A 25,780-nucleotide genomic window follows, 5' to 3' on the forward strand; every position below is an offset into this window, starting at 1 on the left:
TCTACCTACTTCTGCTTCCATTTTCCTTTTCCCGTATCCTCAGCCTCCCCAATTGGGTTAATGTCCCCAACTAGCTAGAGCCCTCAACTTCCTTGTCATTTAAAAAGCCTACTTCTGAAAGGTTATAAAAGCCTCCATCAGATTCCACTACTAAATGTTTTTCTTCTATAAATTTACTAATTTATAGCCAATCCTTCATGACTTAAAGTCAAATTAAAGCCAATCGCACTTCAAATTTGAAAATTTGGTTGCAATGTTCAAATGTGAAAATAATACTACCATTTATTCATTTCACACTTTAGTTTTCTTGTAGTTTAAATCTAATCTTAGGTTCATAAGATCAAATTAAAGTCATGTCTGATTGTTTGCTAGATCTATTGGAGCTTATCATTACCAGCTAGTCACCTGGCCTGCAAATTATGAATTGATTAGCTTGAATTTGGTGGCCTTGTTTTGGTTTAAGTCTCTGTTGCATTTTGAAAAGACAAAGAAAAGCAAAGAATAAGTGACTGCAGTTGTAGTGTTGATCATTTCTAGCTTATAAGGTCTTAACCATGTGGATAGAGTGTCAAAGAGCTTTTGAGGACCTAAAGCAGGCAGTGATGGATGACCCCGTATTGCAATTGCCAGATCACATTAAGCCATTTGAAGTACACACGGATGCATCAGACTATGCCATAGAAAGAGAAGGCAATGCGTTTTGTTTTGATAATTTTCTCCTATTTTTTGGAATGAGTTACAACCTCGAAGCTGTTTATATTTGAATCATGAGTTATGGAAGGATTTATGGACTAAGAAAAGGCTTAAGGTAATGGAAGGAAATAATGAAGTAATGGTTTTGAAAAAAAAAGAAAAAGTAGTTTAACAAATCGATAATATGTGTAGTTTCAAATTGATCTTATGATCACCACATCACGCAATGTTGAAATCTCAGTTTTTTGGTAAATGAACAGAGAATAGAAGTGACATTAATCCGCAAAAGGTTGGCAAATCATGAAAGAACTCAAAGAAGCAGAAGCTAATTAATTTTGAAAAAAAGTTTATTTTATTTTATTTTTTGAACAGCTAAAGAAGAGATTTTGGTAATTTCAAGCTGAAGCATGCAAGGATTAAAAGGAGGCAGAGAAAGGCATCACAACGTGGCCACAAAGGTCTGAAGACAGGGTCTCAGTGATTGAGGAACATCTAGCCCACGCTGTCCACTGTACGATGTATTTTTCCCCATTTTCTGACAATTTGTGGTACCAAGATTGTGGTGTACTTTTTTTTAATTTTTATAACCGGATAACTAAGATATGAGCTCGTGTATATCTCAACCAATGGCCCCAAGTTTATGATTGCCGATACCTAAAAAATTACAAAGAAATGACTCCTCCTTTTAACAGCATGGATCGGTTTTTCATAGAGAGGAGTATGATACAAACACCCCCCCCGGCACCAATCAGGAGCAAAGACAACCAAAACAAGAAACAGCAAAGGGCCACTGAAAGAGGCCGGACACAGAACAAGCCAAAGCAAACGGAACGGTCCAAAAACCAATTACTCAGAACCAGCACCACCAACACCAACCTAAGATTCTAAAAAGCTTAGGACATTTATATGCATTCCCCTTCAAGCAAAGATGCAATCAAAGGCTTTAAGCTAGAGCAATGCTAGGCACAGGAACACAAATTTAAAAAAAACACAATTGCATCCAGAGCCGTTCATTACACGTGAGCGCACATGCATTAGACGGCTCCAAGCACCATTGTGTCCGGAGTTGGTTTCCTAGGCTTTTTGTTAAATCTAACCACAAGGGGGCAGCTCAAGTGGCAACAATGATAAGCTGTAAACCCAGACGTTTTTCAATTCGAAGCTTGGCATTCTCATGGAGCCAGGCTGCGAGAGAGAAATCTTTTATGAATTTCCAAATCCCGTCATGGATGGCCTGCATTTGAAACGGACTGGGGAAGGGAATAGCTGAGGTGTGAGTAAGTTGGCCCAGACACTCTTGACCGTGAACAAAGACTTTACTTCATCCTCCACCGGCTTGAGCTTTCAAAAACAAATATCTGGCGCTTTCAATCAAATCTCTCGATCGTTTATATCCTATATGCAGAATTAGCATTAACTTTTATTTGCTCAACCATACTGTTGGTTAATCCAGTTCTTAACTCTAACAAGCTCCAAAGAATCATGCGAGGACCCAATTAGAGACAGTTGGAATATTGAAGTTGATCTCTAAGTGTATTATCAGCCGGAAGACCAAATAAGACTAATCTAATTGCAATTAACAAAGTGTTGAATAATAACTGAAGTACCAACTTAAATATTGATAGGTAAAAAGAGTTCTGGGTGGCATGTTTCAAAATTTAGACCAAAAGAGTTTCCATTAGCCCTCTGTACACAAAATTACACCTTCAAAATGTATGGGAAAATGAGGTGCAGAGTCTGCAGACCGGAAGAATTTTGGATGGGCTCTACAAACTGAATACAAATGGATCCATGGCTCAAAATGGGGACGGGAACCGGGAGAGGTCCGATCAGAGACAACGATGGCCTTAATTTGGATCACACCGGTGAATTCACTTGCAACATTGGAAAAATTTCTGTTGTCGAAATTGATGCATGCATTGCTTGTTTTGCTGCTAATTCAAGAGCAGAAAACAACCATCACCCGTTATTTCACCTGATTTCTGATTGCAGGTTGCTACTGGGGAAGTTCCGACCGATCGAAGTCCATCAACCGCGTGTTTCGGGAGGCCAGTAGATGTGTGGATATCCTTGCAAATTCCAATCTTGGTGGCCGGTGTGGGCTTAGTTATATTTACACTGTCGTTTTCCAGAAATTTCAATTCCATGAAGATGTTGCAGGGTTGAATACCCCTTAACTATCATTTTTTATTTTATGCAATTTCTATTTCCACCCGAAAAAAGACCTGAAGTAAAGGGCTTATCCCCGAGACGAAATAATAATATATTTGAACCCCTGGGCTTGTTGGTCGGGTGTAAGTATGACAAGAAATAATGGGCATAACCCAGAGTTTACAAGTTCGACTCCCTTTGTAAAAATAAAAAACCTCTTCTGTTGAGCCCCAAATTAGTGGATGTATTTAAGGGGTTGTTTGGCATTTTAATTAAGTCAGAAAGCTTTTTTGTTCTTATTTAAAAAAAAATCGCATTTGTTATTTTTTTTCATCGATTTTTTGAGAATTATTATTTCTTCATGACGAGAGGAATCTAAAAAGTAAAAAATTACAATCAAAATCCAATTTTCTTTGAATGAAGAAGAAAAAATTGGCTTATTGCTTAATTTTGTTTTATTCAAAAAAATTGGGCTTTAATCATAATTTTTTACTTTTTAGATTCGTCTCGTCGTGAATAAGCAATAATCCTCAAAAAATCAACAAAAAACTAACAAATACGATTTTTTTTTGAATAAAGACAAAAAAAGCTTTCTGGCTTAATTAAAATGCCAAACCATTCCTAAGTTTCAAGTCAGGCCTGGAAATTGTGTATTATAAAAACCACTCGTTTTATTTTTGGTTTTATTTTCTTGGTGTATTTTACATTTTTCACAATTTTAAATTGAAGCAATTTATTACTAGTATTGTACCTGTTTGATATATGGGACAATAAAAAGAAGTTCTCACTAATTTTTTATTTTTTTTTCGTGTATTAAACGGGCACAAACGCTAGTAAACTCCTGTTTGAAAGAGTAACGGGCCACAGCTAGATACTATAAATCAACCTCTAGAAGGTGCTCTAAACCATCCACCACTTGGAGGGTCATGCGTGGAGGGAAACCTCTTTTTGATAAGGGCACCCGTATTCTTCGGACCACTTTCCAGTGGTTTAATCCCGCTGCTGACTGTATCATTTGGAACCACACTTCCAATTGGGATTTTAGCAATAAATCTGCCCATTCCATTCTTGATACTAGCCCGCCCGTTCCAACTCCAAATCGGCAAATGGATTTGGCGTCTTCCGTGCACCTACCGCATTCAACTCTTCGTTTGGTTAGCCGGCCGCTCACGAGCGGATCTCTACTCGTAATTTTTGGTTTTTTGGCCATATCACAACCACTCCTGATTGTGAACGGTGCCACCTAGTTCCGGAAACCATTTGTCATGCCCTCCGTGTGATTGTGAGTGTGCTACGGCCATCTGGAATGCTCTCTGTTTTCCTTTTGTCACTCATACCAGCAATCCCCACGATTGGATCCTTTTGCATTCTAAGAGTAAATCTTCTGATCCTTCGGGCCTGCCTTGGAATTCCATTTTCCTATTTGCCATTTGGCACATTTGGATTGACCATAACCAACGTCTCCTTGACCATAATTCCAACTCGAGTTTACCAAGCCCAAACTCCATTGCAAATAATATCAGGAACAAAGCTTTGAGGTGGTATTCAATTCCCATTGTACCTCAACAGGTGAACAGCCACTTGAGGGACATTTTGGTTGGCTGGACACCTCCACGGGAATTTTTTGTGAAGCTAAACACTGATGGTGCGTTTGAGCTTAGCACGGGGAAGGCCTCAACAGGAGGACTACTTCGAGATCAACATGGCAGATGGCTAGGAGGTTTCCACAGAAACGTTTTGGCAACCTCTAGCCTTATGGCAGAACTTTGGGCTTTGCGGGACGGATTGGCTCTCGCAAAGGAGGAGAGAGTCGGGAAACTAGAAGTGGAAACAGATGCTATGGGGATTATTCATTTGATTAATGATACTAGTCTGTCAAACCACCCATTTGGTAATGTTCTACTCGATTGCTGGTCTCTTATGGAGGCGTTTGAGGAGGTGTCTATCAAACACATCTATCGGAAAACAAATCATTGCGCGGATACGTTGGCAAATGATGCGCCCATTTTGGCCGGGGACTTTTATGTTTATCATAGTATTCCTAGTTGTATTACTAATGCTTTCTTTGCAGATTTGACTGGGGTCGTTTGCCCTAGGTCTATAAAGTCTTAATTATTTAATGCATCTTTTCTTTACCATATATATATATATATATATATATATATATATATATATATACAGAAATTTTCAAGTCAATGATCCCTGTTATTTTCTTACGGTCTGGATCTCATTGTTTCCGATTAAATTTCGATGATCCGAACTGTTCAATGTGTTTAAAACCTATTTTTAAGAGTATCCCCGAAAAATTGAAAAAATATATGACTAGAAAGGGCTTGATCTGAGCAGTTTTTCACAAAATGCGTTTTTATGAAAAACTGCTTAAGTCAAGCATTTTCTGATAATATTTTTTGCCGATTTCTCGCGATTACCCTTAAAAATACATTTTAAACACATTAAACGATTTGAATCATCAAAATTTGATCGGAAAAGTGGACGCACGAGATCCGAACCGTAAGAAAAATCAAGAATCTCTTACCTGAAAAGGATTGGTATATGTGTATATATACCGTCTACATGACGACGCCGTACTTTTAGCGTAAGAAGCTTGGGCGCCTTTCGACCTTCAACTGCCACTTCGAACCCATTACTCTTTCTCAATCTTACTTCCATTGGGACAGTTGAAACCCTAGAAAGATTTCTGAGTATGCGTCACATAATTGATATGTTCTTCCTTGGGTGTTGAGGAAACTGAGGAAACGAAAAGTTCTCTTTTTCCGTTCTTCAAAATGGTCGAGAGCGAAAAGGTTGACTTCTCTTTCGTCTTATTCCCCCTCACTTTTGTGACTTTGTTGGCAAATCACTTTGCTGTTTCAATCTTTGATCCTGCATCCAAACTGTCAAATGGGTTTTACACTATCAGGTAAAAAAATGCATGTAATTGATGTTTTCTTTCTAACTTCTATTGCAGTCCTTAAGAGAAAATCACAGTACAAAGAGGGCACTAAATTCAAATGATATCTTGTTCATTTGAATCCACTTTCGAAAATTTGTTAGAGACATAGAAACTTTATATCCAACCCAAAAGCTTAACTATTAGGTGGAGAGGTCCAACTATATATATCATTTCTCTTCCAAGCAATGTGCGATTGTAATCGATAATATGATACATGATATAATGTCTTGCGATGGCTCTTGGTCTGACTTTACAAGGATGTGTATATTTGGTAGGTAAATAAGCATTACAATCTGCTTTAGCTATGCTTTCACATATAGTTTCTCTCTGAATTTGGGATATATGATTTCCTCATTTTTAAAGTATCAAAATTCATCCTATGAATTAATCATTTCAAAGAATAACTGCGCAGTCAATCAAACCTGTAGAAAGATCTCCCACTCAACTCTTGAGGAAGGGCAAGTCAATGTTTTGACTTCTAAGCAGGCAAAGTAGCAAACTTGCAAGTTTTCAGCACATTTGAATGGTCAAAGTTTGTAATTGCCTTACCTAAATAATGCAGCAGACTATTTCTCTTTGTGAGAATTTCCCATGGAGACCTTTCCTTTCATCTTATTTTGCTCTCTAATCTCATTCTCACTCCTTGAATCCTCCTCTGCAGTTGATACCTTAACTCCAAATCAGTCCCTTATCTCCGGTGGGACGTTGGTTTACTCGGGCCTAACCTTTGTCCTAGGCTTCTTTTCGCCGAACGGTTCTAAAAGCTGGTTTTTAGGCATATGGTACAAGAGTTATCCAGAAATTGTGGTTAGGGTGACAAACAGGGAAAAACCAATACAAGATTCAAATGGAACTTTAATTATCTATAGACTATAGCCGCGGAAATCTTGTCCTTCTCAATGGATCAAACAGTATCATCTGGTCATCAAATTCTTCAAGAAGTATGCAAAATTCAGTTGCACAGCTGTTGGATTCTGGGAACCTTGTCCTTACAGACAAGAGTAATACGGGTACCGAGAACTATACATGGCAGAGCTTTGATTACCCATCTGATACACTTTTGGCCGGAATGAAGTTTGGTTGGGACTTAAACTCGGGGTTAGATCGGTATTTGACTTCATGGAATAACTGCTTATTTCAAAGAATAACTGCTCAGTCAATCAAACCTGTAGAAAGATCTCCCACTCAACTCTTGACGAAGGGCAAGTCAATATTTTGACTTCTAAGCGGGAAAAGTTGACGCATCAAAGACTATTGTAGCAAACTTTCAACACATTGGAATTGTCAAAGTTTGTAACAGCCTTCCCTAAATAATGCAGCAGACTATTGCTCTTTCTGAGAATTTCCCATGGAGACCATTCCTTTCATCTTATTTTGCTCTCTAATCTCATTCTCACTCCTTGAATCCTCCTCTGCAGTTGATACCTTAAGTCCAAATCAATCCCTTATCTCCGGTGGGACGTTGGTTTCCTCAGGCCAAACCTTTGTCCTAGGCTTCTTTTCGCCGAACGGTTCCAAAAGCTGGTTTTTAGGCATATGGTACAAGAGTTATCCAGAAATTGTGGTTTGGGTAGCAAACAGAGAAAAACCAATACAAGATTCAAATGGAACTTTAATTATCAATAGCCGCGGAAATCTTGTCCTTCTCAATGGATCAAACAGTATCATCTGGTCATCAAATTCTTCAAGAAGTGTGCAAAATTCAGTTGCACGGCTGTTGGATTCTGGGAACCTTGTCCTTACAGACAAGAGTGATACGGGTACAGAGAACTATACATGGCAAAGCTTTGATTACCCGTCTGATACACTTTTAGCCGGAATGAAGTTTGGTTGGGACTCAAACTCGGGGTTAGATCGGTATTTGACTTCATGGAAAGATGCCAGTGACCCTTCTCCTGGAGACTTCACTTATAGACTTGATATTGGAGGGCTGCCTCAGTTTTCTCTTCGGAGAGGATCCGAGAAGAAGTACCGAAGTGGGCCTTGGAATGGAGTTCAATTTTCTGGTTCGGGTATTAAATCAACCGCGGTTTCTATACCGAGTTTTTTGAATGAACCAGATGAGGTTTATTATATTTATGAGGCTAAGGGAGTCCTTACAAGGTTTATGGTAAACAATACGGGCTTGCTCCAGCGGTTTGTGTTAAATAAAGGGAGCTCTAAATGGGCTCTCATGTTCACACTTCAGAATGACTTGTGTGATAATTATGGACATTGTGGTGTAAATGGCATTTGTAAAATTAACAAAGCACCAATCTGTGAGTGCTTGCAAGGATTTGTACCACAATCGCAGAATGAATGGGGGATTTTTGACTGGTCTAGTGGATGTGTGAGAAGAATTCCACTTGATTGCCAAAAGGGAGAAGGATTTATTAAGGTGAAAAACGTGAAATTACCGGACCTATTAGAATTTAGGGTGGACACGAGCATGAAAACTAAAGAATGCAGGGCAGAGTGTTTGAAGAATTGTTCTTGTACGGCTTACGCTACTTTAGATTCAAGTGGAAGTGGCAGTGGGTGTTTGATGTGGTTTGATGTTCTGCTTGATATTCGCAAGCTTGCTCAAGAAAATGTTCAGCAGGATAGTATTTATGTAAGGATGCCAGCATCAGAACTAGGTACGTGCAAGTTGTACCCTAAACTTTTTACCCAATTTTTCTCAAATTTTCCTGAAATATGTATTTGCTTAATTGCTTCTATGTAATAGGTCCAGATCTCAATCAAAAGAATGTACTTGTGATCATAGTAGTTGTATCAGCAGTTTGTGGGATGCTTTTCCTGAGCTTGTTATGCTGGTGGATATTTTGGAAGAGGGGAAAGAAAATAAGTAAGCATATCTGATCAACCTTTGAAAATCCTTAAAGACTACCATTGACCAATATTCTTGTCTATTTGTGAGTGCTGTCAGGATTTTCCTGTGTTTGTTTCAAATGGTATTTCTGGCTAATCTCCTAAACCATGAAAATGGAGATAGCCGCCTATGTGTTCCTTTGTTCGTTCCTACTATATGCTGGAAGTAGTCGGATCACCAAAGGCTATGCAGTTGAATTTGTTAATAATGAATTAGTTTTTCATTCCACAGGTCTGGAACCAGAAAAAGAAGACATAGAATTACCACTGTTTGATCTGATTACTATTTCGACTGCCACTAATAACTTCTCCAATAATCATAAGATCGGAGAGGGTGGATTTGGTCATGTTTACAAGGTAAGGTACATAATTTCAGTTCTACAGTTAAGAAAACAGTGAGTTATATACTTGTAACACGAGTGTATCACAATTTCTAGGGTAAGCTGTCGATTGGACAAGAAATTGCAGTGAAAAGGCTTTCAAAGAGTTCTGGACAAGGTCTTCAAGAGTTCAAGAACGAAGTTTTATTGATTTCCAAGCTCCAACACCGGAACCTTGTTAGGCTTTTGGGCTGTTGCATTGAAGGAGAAGAGAGGATGCTAATCTACGAGTATATGCCCAACAAAAGTTTGGACGACTTTATTTTTGGTACAACACTCTTATCCCTTAACCTCGTTGAAATAACTTAAATGCCTGTTTCTCGGAGTCGTTTGGTTTTGAGTGAAAATGAAACTGGCAGATTACTCACCTTGGATGCAAAATTTTGCAGATCATAATAAAAGAAAACTACTCCAATGGCCGAAGCGATTTGAGATAACTATGGGTATTGCAAGGGGTATTCTCTACCTTCACCAGGATTCCAGATTAAGAATTATTCACAGGGATCTCAAAACCAGCAATATTCTACTAGATTGTGAGTTGAACCCCAAAATCTCAGACTTCGGCATAGCAAGAATTTTCAGTGGAGATCAAGTAGAAGCAAAAACAAAGCGAGTAATTGGGACATAGTAAGTTTCACAGATTTCCAGGACTTTATTCCTACTTGTGGTTATTTTGGGAGCAAGTCATCGTGTTTAGTTGCTTACATTTAGCAACACATATCTGCAGTGGTTATATGTCTCCAGAGTATGCCATTGATGGCAAATTTTCGGTGAAGTCGGATGTCTTCAGTTTGGGTGTGCTTTTGTTGGAGATAGTGAGTGGCCAAAAGAACAGGAAATTTCATCATTCAGATCACCATCACACTCTTTTGGGACATGTGGGTATCTCCATTGTAAGCTACAATTCTTTTTCTTTTCTTTCTATAGCTCTAAATAAATAAGTATTGGATTGCAATTGATGCAGGCATGGTTATTGTGGAAGGAAGACAAGGCACTGGAGTTGATGGATTCATGTTTAGAGGATTCGTATGTTCAATTTCAAGTACTGAGATGTATTCAAGTAGGCCTACTATGTGTTCAGAAACTCCCAGAAGACAGGCCAGCAATGCCGGCTGTAGTTTTCATGTTGGGGAATGAAGGGGTGACATTGCCTCAACCTAAGCAGCCTGGTTTCTTTGTAGAAAGAAGCTCCGCCGATTTAGATACCTCAACCGAAGGGACATATTACACTCAAAATGACATAACAATAACACTGCCAGAAGCCAGATAAAAGATACATCACCATAGAGGAGTTGATTGTAAAACCCATGCTCAAGGAATTCAAAGGCTGTGATATATGCAAAGAGTGTTTTATGTTGATATACAAGTATAGATTTTGTTTTTTGTGTTTTTTTTTTTTTTGTATTCTCCTGAATGTTGGAAGCTAGAGAAAAGGTGCATAATTTTCAAGAAGCGGATATATTGTAAATTGCTAGTTCAAGGAAATTAAAGACTGACATGTGTATTATAGACTCCTAAATGTCAGAATTGACAAAATGATATAGGGATATATTTATGGGTCCCCATTGGGATTCAATGAGGGAGTATTTTTTAGGGCAGCATTTTGCTTCTAGGAAAAGGTTCTTGATTTTTTCAAAGATCAAAGTTCAGATTTTTCTGTTTGTTTCTCACATTAGCTGTAGTTGATGCAACACAAAAAGGAAATTCTGAAGAAGGGTTGAATTGAGATTATCAGCACATGATATGTTGAATTACGTGAGGCTGAAACTCGATGACCCGTTTATGTTGGTCCAATCCCAACCAAAAAGGAAAGCTATTCTACAAAATCATGAGGCAAAATTGGGTACCGATCATTTTTAATATACAACACCAGTACAAAAACGGATGGCCTGAGACAGCAAAAGTAGGCCTCATTTTTCAACGGTTCTAGAAATATCCAAAGATATCGATCGACCAAGTCATGTTCTCTATCGACCTTCTAACTGCATAATGGTGACTTCATTGACTGGACTTGGTGATACCCGACCCCATGATTACCAGCTTCAAGTCTTTCAGTGCAAAAAACCAGGTTGTTTAGACTGAGGCAATGCACCCTCACCACCCAACATCAGAACCACAAATGACATACTTGGCATATCCTCTGGATGTTGTTGCACGCATAGTAGACTAGGCAAAACATGTTACTATAATTGACGTCCTTCAAAAAACATGAAACTAATCAAAACCAAGAAAATTAACAAATTGATTAAATGACTTTTGACTGAAACTGTAAAGGTTCTCTAGACTTCTGAACACAAGGTTGTAGAGATATATATAGTCCAACAATGGACACACCCATTGGCACAAAGATCTTGTTGACAGTTCAAGGATTTATTTGATCCGGATACAAGGAAGCAACAGTGAGGAACATCAATTCATAGTTCTACATGAATGACAGAAGCTTGAGGTATTCTCCCTTGGAAGCCCACAACCCATAGGGCGCAATGTCTGTAATGTTATTGAAAGATCCTTCTTGGGCTGGACTCCCATACGTGGAACAGAGCTGACTTCGATCAAGTGTACCCGTGTAGTCTTCCCCCATAGCCTATACTTTCCAAACTGCCAAACAATTTCCATAATATGACACTAAATGCTCATATGCACTCTTTCTCCCTCTCTCTAACTACTTTCTACCTCTTTGTGACCAAAACGGCAACAGCTCATCAAGCATCGCGCAACCCCTTGACATTTCTGTCTCCCTCTCCTTCACAAGTACAGGTATACAAATTCCACTTTCCTCAACATTCCCTATACTGATCCTGCTTCACAAGAATCACAACACTGCAAAAATGGTTTACGTTTGAAGAAACGCAAACTGCCAAAAATGTTTCACATAGTTACATTATCGAGGCTCCAGTACGGTGATGGTCAGATCATTGGTTGAAGTTGAACTTGGTGCATTCTTGCTAGATGAAGTATCGGCTTCAAAAAGATTCCTTTCGGTGAAAAATCCAGGCTGTTTGGGCCATGGCAACGAACCTTCACTTCCTAACATCAGAACCACAGACGACATACTTGGCCTGTCTTCAGGGTATTGTTGCACGCATAATAGACCAACATGGATGGATCGCAACACCTCTGGTGGACAGCATGATTCCTTTGAAGTCGGATCTATCAGTTCAATTGACCTATCTTCTTTATGTAGTGTCCATGCCTGAACAATTATAATCAATATCATCAATACAAGATTTTTACCACATGAAAAGAGCAGCTCTAGGGGTGAGACATTTTCTTGCTAAGGCCAAAATTTGGCTATAGCTCACCATAACAGGAACTCCACTTCCGGGGTAAACTTCTTGCCAAATTCTGGCAATGCCATTTGTTGTGCCAAGTGCCAACTTTGGCATTTGCAAAAAATGCTACGTCTCCATCAGGACTTTTGATCTCCAATGATTTTCAACAGTGAAAATGAGTACTTTTTTCCATAAAAGCTTTGAACCAGTGGAGCGACAATTCCAAAAAGATGGTTTAATGAAATTATAACAAGCCAAATTTTGGCAATCCGAGCCAAATTTTGCCAGTGGCATTGCCAAAAATGGCAAAAAGTACTGGGGATGTTTCAAGAGGTTATTTACAAATGATATAGTACAAACTCACATGTCCAAGGAGGTTGAGATAGTGATCTGGATGGAAGAAACCTCTGTTTCTCTTCCCACTCACTATCTCCAACATAAGAACACCAAAACTGAAAACATCTGACTTTACAGAGAAAAACCCATCTACCGCGTATTCTGGAGACATGTAACCACTGCAGCAAATAATGAATAAGGAAACCAAGTGTTAATTAATACAAGCAAGTAACTGTATAGAACATGTTAAGAGGTTCTTACTATGTTCCAACAACTCTCGCTGTATTTCCTTCTATCTCATTTCCTCCAAAAATTCTAGCCATGCCAAAGTCTGATATTTTTGGGTTCATTTCAATATCTAGCAAAATATTGCTTGCTTTGAGATCTCTATGAATGATTCTGAGTCTGGAATCTTGATGAAGATAGAGAAGCCCACGAGCAATCCCATTGATAATTTTATAACGCTTTGGCCAATCCAGAAATGTTTGCCTGCTTTCGTTTGCCAAAATTTTCATCCCATAAATGTTGTTAGTCTTGCTGACTAAATTTAATAGGAACAAATCCCATAGCAAAAAATAACATTTTCTTTGGAAGAACAAGTCATGCAACTGCTTATGTCGCAAGAGAACTACATGTTCTTCAATAATTCATGCTTTCAAATGGAAAGAGAATAATAGAGTTATCCATTTCTCTGCATACATGTTCGGCCCACTTGACCTTGGACAGAGAGTAGATTAGTTGCAAAATATACTTGCTAAAGTTATGAGAGAGCCAAACCAAAAATAAAGGAGTCCAGGCTTTTGTTAGGCATGAATTCGTAGATTAACATCCTTTCTTCTCCTTGAGTGCAGCACCCTAGAAGCTTTACAAGATTTCGATGCTGAAGTTTGGCAATACAGATGACTTCATTCTTGAACTCATCAATTCCTTGTCTAGAAGTTCTAGACAGCCGCTTTACAGCTATTTCTTGTCCGTCTTCCAGCATACCCTGAAGATGGCAATTTTGATAAGTAGGATATCATAAACTTAAAAGTAGTACTTTCTTTTCCTTCCCTTCCCATTGGCCTACCTTTTAGTAGCTTCCTATGTTCCTCGTTTGGCATTGGTTCAACAAGAGGATCATGTAAAATACATACAGTTCGGCATACAAAAGGGAAACCTCCGAATATGTAGGAAGTTTCATATGATAAAAGAAACACCACACCAAATGCTTCCTATAAACTTGTTTCTGCAGCTATAGAATTATGAATTAAGCTGCAGCAAAATTAAAGTAGTGTTTGTTGCAAATGCAGGTAATTAACTTTTAGAATTCATAATCTGTTTCCAAAAGCCACCCTGGGCCCTGACCCACCTTCTAGAAAATCAGATTTTGAGGCGATTCTCAGCTTCTACAAACCAATGCATCCAAAATCTTGCTCAGAGGATTTAAACAGTCCAAACTGCTTTGAAAAACTAAATAGAAAATTTTGCCTCCAGAATTTTGATGCGAATTCCCATTTGGCATTTTTCCGACAAAAACTCCATGGCTTAATGTCTTTCTGAGTGCTGATAGATTGAACAAAACTATTTTGACATCCAAACTACCTGGGCTTCACATGTATCGATAAGAAGGAACCGGAGAACAGTTGATCTTTTTGTTTTTCTTTTTGCTTGGCGAAAGTCAACATTGTTAGATGCAGTTAGTAAGGTTTGAATGCCTATCAAATGCACAGGAGTATATGGTGCCTACCTCTTGGCTACAATCAGTTGATCTACATGATTATTACCTTGTAAACAGGGCCAAATCCGCCCTGTCCCAGCTTATTGTTTATTGAGAAGTTATCAGTAGCTTTCTCAATTGTAGTCAACTCCAACAATGGCAACTGCAAATCTTCCTTCTGGCTTTCATCTGTGTTATTATGCCCGGAGATGATTGCCAATAATACTGAAAAGAAAAGAAAAGAATGGATACGAGAAAAAAACAAAGGAACTTCTTCACACAACCAGTGTATTGGAGAAATATGTATAAAAACACACGTTTCTTTCACAAAATGACAATCACAAGATGATTCCATACTCATTTGGATTACCTTTATAGATAACAAGTGGAATTACCTTTTTTCTTAAGCTGTCTCTGCTTCTTTTTCCAAACAAAGAAGGTCAGGCTCGGACATAGCAGGAGCATTCCTATTGTTAATGCCAAGCTGATAATAATTCTGTCCCTTCTCTTCCCATTGGAGCCAACTCGGGGGACTCCCGGGAATGGAGCTAGGGAGAGGCCAGTAGGGGCAGTCGCCCCTGCAAGAAGAAAAAAACTCTACTTATTATATGTAAAATAAAAATTTCCTCTGAAAGTATAGAGGCTCGCCCCCTTCTAGTGTTTTGGGGGAAAAAAAATCAAATGATAGTAAGTAGTTAGTAACCTTTGAAATACAAGATACCAATGTTAATTTCTAAACGTTACGGATTAAATATAACAAAACATAAAATTTGAGGGTTAACTGAGTACTCAATTATTTAACTCCCAGTTTTTACCCACAAAAATCCTAAATCGTTAAGAGGATTTTACACGTTCTCTTCTCTCTGCCTAAAAAATCTCCATGGCACACCAAACCCCCCCCCCCCCCCCCCTCTCTCTCGGCACAAAAATCCCACATCGTCAAGACTTTGAAGGCAGTTTCGAGAAAATAAGAACTTAGGAGAAGAGATTTTCGGAACCCTAAGTAATCTCGGTGAAATCTAAGTTGTAACTATGAAATGTGTAAATACTAGACTCCGCCAACACGATGGGGGATAAACTTTGAGCAAGTTTCTAAATCACTTACATAGGAAAGGATATTGCGAAAACGTTTGATACTGATTCTATCATCGATGTTTTTAACGACATGAAAGAGCGTCGAGTGCAATTGAAGATGCCTGATTTTACTAGATAGGTTGAGGTAAGTTGTTAATGCTTTTGCAATATGTTAATTTATAAAAAGCATAATTAAGTATGGAGTGTTACTATTTTGTACATCTTTGAGTTTTAATGTATTCACGTTGTTATGCACGTTTCTCTTTTTTTTTTTTTCTCGCATACATGGTCGTCCCCGTATAGTGAAATTTCTGGCTCTGTCCCTGCCCGGGACTGCATCTATACAATCAAATGTTCAAATACATTAGAACAGTTGTTCAGCTGCACAGTTTTGACTTCTCCATTTGCAATCTAAACATGAAAATGGAATTGTAACACTCTCCCTTTGTTAGTTTCCACATCCCACTCCTACGTACTACTTGAAAAAACCGTTATGTCTCACAATCCTTGTCGGTGACTGAACTATTTATGGAACTTACATGTTCATGTTATGACCTGTAAATTGTTGAGCGTTTTATACATCACATATACGAGTAATATTCATGAAATCATTATATTTGTACTGTGAGTGAAATCATTGACGTACTCTTGAAGCAGATAAAATAATAAGAAAGGGTAAAATAAGCAGTAAGTTGTTTCTATATATGATGACATTATTTCCATGGATAATTTTCATTGGCCCTATATACACCAACTTTGCTCCTTACATAACACAAATCCAGTATTTGTACGTAAACCATGGCAAAATCAAGTCTTGCCTCATTTGCACTGCTCGATACTAACCATTTGTTAGTTCCGTGTATCCCTGTGAAGTCCTAGACAAGAAAATTGAGAAGAGTACCCTGCCTGATTTTCTTTTCTACAACCTTAATTGGCAATCAAGAGTAAACAAAAAAATATGCTTACCACATGGTAGGGAGCTACTCATCTACAAGTTTGGAGACAAAGTCATACATACCTAACTCAGAGGTCGCCATCCTCACATAGATATCTTGCCCACCTGTACGGAACTCTCTTATATCAATTAGATCCCCAAACCAAAGCAAGCAGCCAGTTCCTCTACCCCGTATGTCAAGATTTGCATATGCCATACAAGAGCAGTTCTCCGAGCACATTTTCCCACATTCCTCAAGGGTCATGGTCTCATTGAACCATGATTTCTGCGTGTCTGGAAGTTTGACGCGGGAATACTTCAGGAATCCCTCTCCCTTGTGACAAGCCAAAGGTGTCCTCCGCATGCACCCATTTGACCAATCTCCCATATCCCAATCCTTTGGGTACCTAGGCACAAATTTGTCCAAACACCCGCACATAGGGGAGTTGCCAATGTCACAGCTACCATAAGCACCACACGATCCATAATTGTCACAGGTATCAGCTGGTGAAGTATTGTAAAGGATCCAGCCTTGTGTCCGATCAACCCATGTCCAGCGGTTCAGAATACCATTCTGGCGCAACACTACCCTTGAAACAACTGAGCGGTCGAGAAGCTCGTAACCATAATACACTTCTTCTCTGTTAAATACAAAATTGAATTCGTAAATGGTGTTGTGTTTTAAGTTCTGCGTCCCACTAAATGAAAGACCATTCCATGGCCCAGTCCGGTAAATCACAGTAGTAACATTGTCTGTAATCAATTGGGGATATCCATGAGTATTCATCCCGAATGTATAATCACCTTGAGCCGGATCATCATCACTCTTCCACGATGACAAGTGGCGATCTAGCCCAACTAAGAAGTTCTTTCCCACCTTCATACCTGGTAACAGCGTGTCACCTGGATAATCAAAACTCTGCCAAAGGAAATTCTCTGGGTTGTCATCATTTGCATTTCGCAAAACAAAATTTCCAGACTCCAAAAGTTGCGCAACTGGGTTGTGTACAGACCTTGACGTATTGGAAGACCATACGATGTTGCCAGATCCGTTGAAGAGGACAAGAATTCCAGGGTCGACGACCTTTAACACACCTGATGCATCGGTGATTGGAGTTTCCCTGTTAGCAAGCCATACCACGGTCCTAGTAGTTATTTTTTTGTACCATATCCCCAAGTATCGATTCTTGGAACTACCGGGACTGAAAAATCCCAGTTCAAAGCCTCCACCAGCTGAAACAATGGTCTCATTTTCTGTGATGAATTGAACAGTCGTTACGGTGTCTGCAGCTTCAGAGACTAATGAGACGGAAAATAAAGAGGATAAGAAAAGAAGTATGGTGAAGCCTTCATTAGATGATGTCCTCATGCTTTCTAGTTGTTGGGTATACGTACGTGGTTTCTGGTTACTTCCTATTTATAAGTATGACAATAACAAAACTCAAGACCTCCGTGTGTGCGAACCAATACCTCTTTTGAATGTTAGCTTAGATATTGGAGTAGTATAAACGTCTGTGACTCGGTGGAGTAGACTTGGAATTCTCTGAGTACTACGTACGGTGATCGATCAATGATCATGCTAAATATGAATATTAATCCACCCTACTGCCCATCGATCTTAGTGACTTAATCATGGCTCTGACTGGCAAAATCACATACGTACTCTGCCTAAAACAATGAATGAATCTTCGGGGGATATCATTAAACCCAATGAGGTGGTCAAGGTCATGCACAATTTTGCTTCATAGCGTGGCAGTTGGGTAGGTGACAGCAGTAAAGATTGAGGTACAGAAAAATGCTGTACAACAGCTATGTAAAGATGGTTTTTACGTCCGTCTCGAGTCCTGCAAAGATGATCGGAGCCACTCATTTTGTTCAAAACATATTGTTTATGGAAATCATCTCAATCCGATATCAGTAAAGGCGTTTACGAATCATCCAACTTTGCTTCAGAATTTAACTATTTTGAAAAAACCGAGCGGCTCCGATCATTTTTGCGGAATCCGAAACGGGTGCAAAAATCATCTGTACCTCCACTGCTGTACCATTAGCAGCTCTCGACAGTAGTGACACTGCCATTGCTTTGATTACCGAAAGCGACTGCCCACCCAGGCCTGGTACCCGGTCTATTTCCTTCCCTCGGAGAAAATTCCAATCTTGAGAAAATAGACAGATTTTTCTTCTCCTCCATGTTACTTAGAAGGATACAACCACTCAAATCAATCCCATTCATGATTCAACAGGACCACAAGCTATCAATAAAGCTATAGGACCGACGGTCCCATACCGAAACTGTATCAACAGTCGCGCCGCTGACTCCCGAAAAATAGGGTGTTTGTCAAGCATCCTACACACATCAGATGCCGTTGATTTCCACGAGGGCCTCTCATTTTTTTTTATTAGATTTTTTGGACGGCTCGAATCGGCCATCCGGGGCTAGCCTGGCGCGGCCGTCGGTACAGTTTCGGTATGGGGACCGTCGGTATGGATAGCAGTACTCACAAGCTATGGGCCAATGGCATATAATGTGTACAGTAATAAGAGATTGCGGACAACCAATTAAATACCTAAAAAAATATCTCAAATCTCAATCTCTTAGTCTCCGATCAAATTTTTATGATTCGAACCGTTCAATGTGTGCAGAATGTGATTTTAATGGTGCCCGCGAGAAATTAGCAAAAAAAAAACAGGAAAGTGCTTGTTTTGAATAGTTTTTAATTGAACCGTTCATCAAATCTAAGCTAAAAACTGCTCAAATCAAGCTCTTTCCGGTCTTTTTTTTTTTTTTTCTGATTTCACGCGGGTACCCTTAAGATCATGTTTTGATTATATTGAGCGGCTCGGATCATTAAAATTTGATCGGAAACTGTGAGGTATTTTTTTAGGTGCCTAATTAGTTTTCTCTGGAACCGCCCCGATTACGCCCTAGCATTTTTATTTAATTATATTGCCATTTATTAATTGAGAATTTTATGGTGTGGGTCCTAATTAGTAATTTTCTTTTCTGCGTAACATAATTACTATGTGCATTATTAAAGTTTGAGGGCATAAGTGTAAATATTAATTACAAATACGTAAATTAACTAGTCAGCTACAAATTAGGGATATTACGTTAGTGGGTAGTTTTATAAGTTACTCGATTAGGGGATATTTTAGCGGAGTAGGGTTTTTATTTGGAAAAAACTTCTGAGATTAGAAGTTTGAGAGAACTTTGTGTGTGTGGGGATGCGTTTTCTTCGTGAACCTTCCTGTGTAGCTATCCTCGTGTGTGGAGCGGTGAAAGCTAACACCGATCTTGATGTACCTGCAGAACCGGAGGGGGATGTTCCTCCGGGAAGAAGCTCCGGCGAACTAGTCAGTAGGTGGAGAAGAGAAGAAGAAGTTTAGTGAGAAAATATGCTGGTAGAGAGAAGAATGCTGTTGTTCAAGAATCCAGAGTCCTTTTCTTAGTGGTGTTGCTCTTCTATTTATAGGCAAAGGGGGAGGAGTGCTGAGCAAGTTGGTCATACTTTCCACGTGTTACGTTCTGCTCGGTTGGCGCCTTGCAGCAGGGCTATTTAATGAACACCACTTCCCAAGTCTTTCAGAGCCACATGGGTTGATGTCAGAAAGGTCACATCGTTCAGAGATGTCACTTCGAATATCAGAAAAGACAGTCTACTTATCAGTAGATATTTGTGGAAGGTTCCATAATCGCCTGTACTTGGCGGGACCCACTTTTGCCATACGAAATTATCAGAGCGTTTGGTGTCCCTACCGAAGAGAAACTCATCCGAACAAATGGATGTTCTCACCCGTGCGTTTGGTCCTCGAGCGAACTCAAGTGTACGTACGTTCGGATACTGCTATGACGTTCGGTGAGGTACTCGTTGTTCCGTCTATCCTTCGGATAAATATTGGCATACCGGGCCGAACCCAAAACTTATTTATAGGTGAACTGAGACAGCTTAGATGACGGGTCAAACAGTGTGTGAACCTTCATTCCCCATTCTGGACCTTGTGAACCCTTTGATCCTTCGGATATTTCGGCCCCCTACAATAGCCCCTCAACTCCTTCTTTGCTTGCTCGGAAATGAAGGAGGAGTTGAATAAGAATCTGGCCGAACGTAGTTATAAATCCGAAGAAAGAATGACTAGACGAACCGTTGAAGTCGAACGGACAAAAATGTTTGGAACGCTTCGATATGTGTGTGCAGCTTTCATTAAATGCTTCTGTAACCGTCGATTTGAATCGATGCCAGGTGTCAAGATTTCATTGGGTAGTGGTACGGCACGCTTCACACCTGCCACGTGTTATTCATCGGGCGGCACATCAATCTCCCGCCCAAATCCAACGGCCAGGGTTAGAGACCGCTTCGAATTCTGTACTCAGTATAAAAGGGCGAGGGAAGGAGAGAGAAAACCACTTTCTCTCCCACTCTCGATCGTGTTCCCTGTTCAAGTGCCAATCCAGACCAAAAATCGCCAGAAATCTGCAGATTTGAAGGTTTTGACCACAGATTTCTCTTGATTTTTCAGGTATTTCTCGAGTTCTTCCATTTCTTAATGCATTTTGATTGTTTTCGAATGTTTTTGCCCCTGCTAAGTTGGTTTTTCCCTTTTTGTTTCGACTGAAACAATCGCCTGGTTCCCCAGGTGTTCATGTGTTCTTCCGAACATATGAACATCTTCAAATCGTGTTCTTCCGAACACGAGGGCATCTTCAAGTGTGAGTTTTGTCCAGAGGGACAATTTTTAAGAAGCTTAACAAGCCATGTTAAGCTTCTTAGTCTCTGTTTCTCCATTGGAAGCGCGTAGGGTATCCCATCGTTTCCCTGAGCGGTTGGAATCCCTTCTTCGGAATTTCTTCCGAAGGGTCATCGTTCGGAAAGTAACCGAGCAGACTTGGGATCTCCCGAATAACATAGAACACCGAACATAGGCACTTAGATTTTTGGCCATGCAAATCGCTAACGGTCTTATCCCATGCACTTATTTGTTTCTAGGTATGGAATCTTCAAAGTCAACCTCTTAGGGCGAATCTTATCGGTCGGTAGATTCCGGAGCTTCGGATTTTGGTAGATCTGATCCAGAGCTAGCCGAAGCTATAAGAGATTTCACCTGGAACTACCGAACGGGGTCAAGTAGCAGGATCCCCGAGGGTGTAGAAGGAATCGACTACCCCGCCATGGTGGCTCCTCTCCGAACAGTGGGGCCAGACCCCAACATAATAGACATAGAAGACGATTCATCCGATAGGGAACCTCCTCATGACGAAGTTGAAGAGGGGGAAGAGGCCGAGGGAGATGACGAAGCCGAGTCGGAACAAGAAACTCCAATTGCTTCGTCAAGCCGAACGACCGAGGGAGCAGGCGTCGTAGGAGAATCCTCGTCGCAACCTCCGAAGGCGAAGAGAAAAATCGTTCCAATGGATCCCGACATTATTCCCGACCGAACTGGGAGGGACCCTTGCCCCTACTTGGAGTGCTTCCAAGATAGGAAGAGCTTAAGCGTTTTTCGAGCCGTATACGACGTCCCCGACGATGTAGTTATCACGCCGGTCCAAGGCAACCTAATAAGATACAGTGACGAACACGTCACCGTTCCCCTGATGGCAATCACGGAAGGGGGCCTTCAGTTCCCAATGCATAGGGTCTTAAGAGAGATCCTCCATCTCTTCAACCTTACCCCTTGCCAGTTGAGCGTAAATTCCTACCGCATTATTCACTCGGTAATCATACTCGCCGAGGTAAAGATGTTCCGACTCGAAGCCTACCATTTTTTTTGAAAATTACATGGTATCGAGAAACGTTCGGTATTCTCAATACTACCTCTGCTCCCGGAGGAAGATGCAAAAGATCATCCCCGAGGGCATGTATGACTCGGAAAAGTGGGCCTCTGACTACGTCGAAGTTTGGGGAAATTTCCAATTCCCCGAACAAGAGTACGGCCAATTCGAGGTCGCCACACGAAGGGGAACGCCGAGTAAGAATAGTTAATGTTATTTCAATGCCATTCCTTCTGTTGCTTTTGTTATATTTGTCAGAAATTTAATTAACGATTTTGTGCTTTTCTTCGGCAGATACCACCAAGCTTAACAAGGTACTGTTAAGGGCGGCGAAAGGTTGCGGTCTCACCGATTCCCTACTCACCATCCCAGCTGCGGAACGGGACGCCCCAACAATCCTCAAGTATAAAGCTACTTACGGGGGTCAGATCCGAAGAAAGGTAACCGACGAGCTTGAGCAGGCTCTCGAAGAGATTCCTGAGGAACTTCGCCCAAGCTCGGATAAACGTCTCCGAGGGACAATCCGCCTTCCCACCGAACAAGAGCCGTTCAAAGAGCAAGAAGAGATGCCCCCCAGGAACATCAAGGAAGTTCTCCAGAAAAGGCTGGAGGAAAAAGAAAAGGAGAAGGCCCAGCTTCGGAAGGCTGGAGCCCCAGGTGCTTCGGGCTTGGCCCTAAGCAAGAAAACTCCACTCCCCCTCCTTCTAAAAAATGACCACTGAGCACCCCTCCCTCCCCGAAGGAACCGCTCGCCAGCAAGAAGACGAAGGTGGCTTCGAAGGGAAAAGGCCAAGAAGTTGAGCTTCCGACAGGGGCTCGAACAGAGGGGGAGAGAGAGCTTGCTTCGGATCTTGACACCCCATGGGTGCCGAACTTCATCACCCCAAACAAGAAGCAAGTTCTCAAATCGGATAGCCTGAGGGAGGACTCCTCTCTGGCTTTCACTCTCCACTCGGGGCTGGCTTTACCGAGGGACGTACAGAGTCCCCCTTCTCTAAAAGCAGCCCTGAGTGAATATTACTATCATGTTGGAAGGGTAAGTAGATTTCTTCGTACTTGTAATGATTTTCTGTACATCTGCCCTATTTCGTCAGAATAACTTTCATTTTGTTTTGTTTGCAAGCCACCCAGTCCATAATGAGTGCCCAACTTCATCTCACCGAGCACGACAAGAAGTCGAAACTGCTGAAGCAGTCGGTCGAGTACAACAAGGGCATGGCCGAGGATTACAAGAAGAGCTTGGAGCAATCCGAGCTCGCGAGACAAGGCCTGGAAGTTCAGGTTACAATTTGAACGATCTAATCAAGGGGCTGCATGAGTTGGCCGAACAAACGAGGGTCGAGGGAAAAGATGAAGGGCTAACTGAGGGAAGAGCCCTCGGGCGAGAAGAAATGAAAAAAGAAATGGAGAAGGAAATGCAGGGGCAGTACGATAAGGGGTATGCCCAGGCTGAAGAAGATGTGGCTGATCAAATCTTGGAAGTCCAAGGTGAGATCAAAGAAGGCTAACACAAAGAAAGCTTCATGCTTGGCTACAACAGGGGCTGCGACGACACGGGCGTTGAGCCTGATGATGAGAGGAGGAGTCTGGTGGAAGTACCACCCCTCGCTCCTGCCGAAGCTGAAGCAGAAGACGCAACAGTTGGTGCTGCCGACTCTACCTCCGTACTAGCCCCCGCAGATGCTCCAGCAAACTGAACCGGCTTTTCCTTCTGCTTTCACATTTGTTTTTTTGTTTTGTTTTGTTTTGTTCAGTTGTACTATTTTGATTTTGAATACGGTTGGCCCTGAACAAATGGAATCTGGCCAACCATTGAATGTAACTAAAACATGCTGGAGAATCTCTTTTTGAATGACAATCGTCTTTTCGTTCGGTAATCGTCTTTGCGTTCGGAATGGATTTTGTTTCCAAGTTTAAAAATTTGCCAAGTCTTTTTACTCGGTGGACATATCATAAATCAGAAATCAGAAATTTTCCAAGTCTTTTCAGTCGGAAAAAACGAATACGTCATTGAAGTTGCTAAGAAATGAACTTGGGTTTACCCATATAGTAGCCCCCGGCGTTATTGTATTACCGTGGGAATAGAATAAGGCAGTAGAATGGGTAAACAGAACCAGACATAGGTCGTACAAACGAGTGATGTTTCGAAGGCTTATGCTAGCGTTTCCCAAACAAATACTTCGAGGGCCATGAGAATTTTAGTCCAAACGAAAATACCAAGGGCTACGAGAATTTCATCCGAACGAACAAATCGTTATGGGCTTCGAGATTTTCACCCGAACAAACAAATCGTTATGGGCTTCGAGATTTTAACCCGAACAAACAAATCGTCATGGGCTTCGAGATTTTCACCTGAACAAACGATGTTCTCGGGGCAAGATGAAATACCCCATTCTTAAGAACAAAAATAAAGTAGAACAGTGAAAACAAACTTGTATTAAGTACATGACGCTCAAAAGCGTATTGGCCGAACATAAATGTAAGTACAATAGAAGAAAAATAAAAAGATGGAGGATGTCAATACTAGCCATGGAATTTCCTAAGTTTTTGAGCATTCCATGGATTGACAATTGGTGTTCCATCCATTTCAGCAAGCTTGTAAACACCATGCCCGATCTTTTCCACCACTCGGTAAGGTCCTTCATAGGGATCCTTCAGCTTGGTTAGTTTTGACGCCTCGGTAACCATCCGAAGGACTAAGTCCCCGACGTTAAATGGACGAGCGCGAACGTTACGGTTGTAGCCCCTTGCAACTTCTTGTTGATACGCGGCATGTCGAAGGTTAGCATTGTCCCGTAGTTCTTCGGCGAGGTCTAACTCGGTTCCCACAAGCGTATTGTTGTCCACTGGATTAAAATTCTCCGTGCGGGCTGTAGGGATCATAGTAGACAAAGGAAGGACAGCTTCCATACCTGTGGGCACGCGACCCCGGAAATTTTATTTGTAAAATTAAAAATCGGGCGCGGCCCCTTTTGTTGGAAGAGCGCGGCGAAACGCCTCGATTCAGAGTCGCCACTCGGGTTTTAGCGGTGAAAGCACCCAAGGAACCGAACTCGAAAACGTTTGCCACGTTTGTTTGATTTTGAAAAGGCTTGTAGACTGGTCCGTCGTCACCTTCGATATCTGAGGTTCGGGAGCCAGGTTACGAGAGGGGAAGGGTTTTATGGCACCCCTCTCGCCCAATCCGGAGATCGGTCTTTACTCGGGCATTTTGTAAAAGCGCTTGCATTTTTCTCTTATTTGATCATTTTTTAGCCAGTTAGGGCGGGGGAACAGTTAATGGGGGTTAAAACTTTAACAAGTTGCAATTAGGTGACAAAATGTTTATGGATGATTTTGCTTGCAATGCTAAATATAGATTGAGAACAAGCACTGAGCAGCTTGAATAAACTGAAGTACGCTGCCCTGAAGGAACGTAAGCAGGTTCCGTCAGCATGCACTGGCCGAGCCACTGCATGCTGATTGGACATGCGCACGCCACCTCATAACTGGCGTACTCCACTTGTTAAGCTTCACAGTCCTTATTTGCAATCCTCTGGGCTCTGGAAAGGGACCAGCGCACACCCAGGACAAACCATGCAGTTAAATAAGCAGGATATATACATTTACAGACAGATGAGATGGCTTGAAGCCTTGAAAATAGACAGGAAACCCCCTAAACAATGTGGGGA

General features: G+C 40.9%; 2 protein-coding genes across 3 annotated transcripts; one reads left to right on the forward strand and one right to left on the reverse strand.

Annotated features, from left to right (window-relative positions):
* The first annotated feature begins 7,082 nt into the window (after nucleotides 1–7,082).
* LOC131330748 (G-type lectin S-receptor-like serine/threonine-protein kinase At4g27290) lies at nucleotides 7,083–10,532 on the forward strand. Of its 2 annotated transcripts, none has more exons than XM_058364440.1 (7): nucleotides 7,083–8,415; nucleotides 8,511–8,624; nucleotides 8,880–9,004; nucleotides 9,085–9,295; nucleotides 9,417–9,654; nucleotides 9,755–9,905; nucleotides 9,992–10,532. In XM_058364440.1, exons 1-7 carry the CDS (start codon nucleotides 7,146–7,148, stop codon nucleotides 10,295–10,297), a joined length of 2,415 nt encoding a protein of 804 aa, XP_058220423.1. In that variant the 5' UTR covers nucleotides 7,083–7,145; the 3' UTR covers nucleotides 10,298–10,532. The 2 variants fall into 2 exon arrangements, with proteins under 2 accessions (XP_058220423.1, XP_058220422.1); XM_058364439.1 differs by having other exon boundaries at nucleotides 7,085–8,415; nucleotides 8,505–8,624; nucleotides 9,992–10,530.
* A 728-nt stretch (nucleotides 10,533–11,260) lies between these two features.
* LOC131330750 (G-type lectin S-receptor-like serine/threonine-protein kinase At4g27290) lies at nucleotides 11,261–17,801 on the reverse strand. Its single transcript, XM_058364442.1, has 6 exons — nucleotides 16,427–17,801; nucleotides 14,402–14,559; nucleotides 13,413–13,623; nucleotides 12,897–13,134; nucleotides 12,664–12,814; nucleotides 11,261–12,220 (listed from the first exon to the last, which is right to left on the reverse strand). The coding sequence occupies exons 1-6, from the start codon at nucleotides 17,709–17,711 to the stop codon at nucleotides 11,909–11,911; spliced, it is 2,355 nt and encodes a 784-aa protein (XP_058220425.1). The 5' UTR covers nucleotides 17,712–17,801; the 3' UTR covers nucleotides 11,261–11,908.
* Nucleotides 17,802–25,780: the final 7,979 nt, after the last annotated feature.

The sequence above is a fragment of the Rhododendron vialii genome, chromosome 6a, assembly GCF_030253575.1.
Source record: "Rhododendron vialii isolate Sample 1 chromosome 6a, ASM3025357v1".
Lineage (NCBI taxonomy): Eukaryota > Viridiplantae > Streptophyta > Magnoliopsida > Ericales > Ericaceae > Rhododendron > Rhododendron vialii.

Coding starts and splice junctions, on each gene's coding strand:
- LOC131330750 (XM_058364442.1), bottom strand. CDS start 17,711: ATGAGGACATCATCTAATGAAGGCTTCACCATACTTCTTTTCTTATCC. Junction 13,135..13,412: donor CCTGGACTCCTTTATTTTTG/GTTTGGCTCTCT, acceptor AAATTTTGGCAA/ACGAAAGCAGGCAAACATTT. Junction 12,221..12,663: donor ATCTCAACCTCCTTGGACAT/GTGAGTTTGTAC, acceptor ATAATTGTTCAG/GCATGGACACTACATAAAGA.
- LOC131330748 (XM_058364439.1), top strand. CDS start 7,146: ATGGAGACCATTCCTTTCATCTTATTTTGCTCTCTAATCTCATTCTCA. Junction 8,625..8,879: donor GAAGAGGGGAAAGAAAATAA/GTAAGCATATCT, acceptor TTCATTCCACAG/GTCTGGAACCAGAAAAAGAA. Junction 9,906..9,991: donor ATCACACTCTTTTGGGACAT/GTGGGTATCTCC, acceptor CAATTGATGCAG/GCATGGTTATTGTGGAAGGA.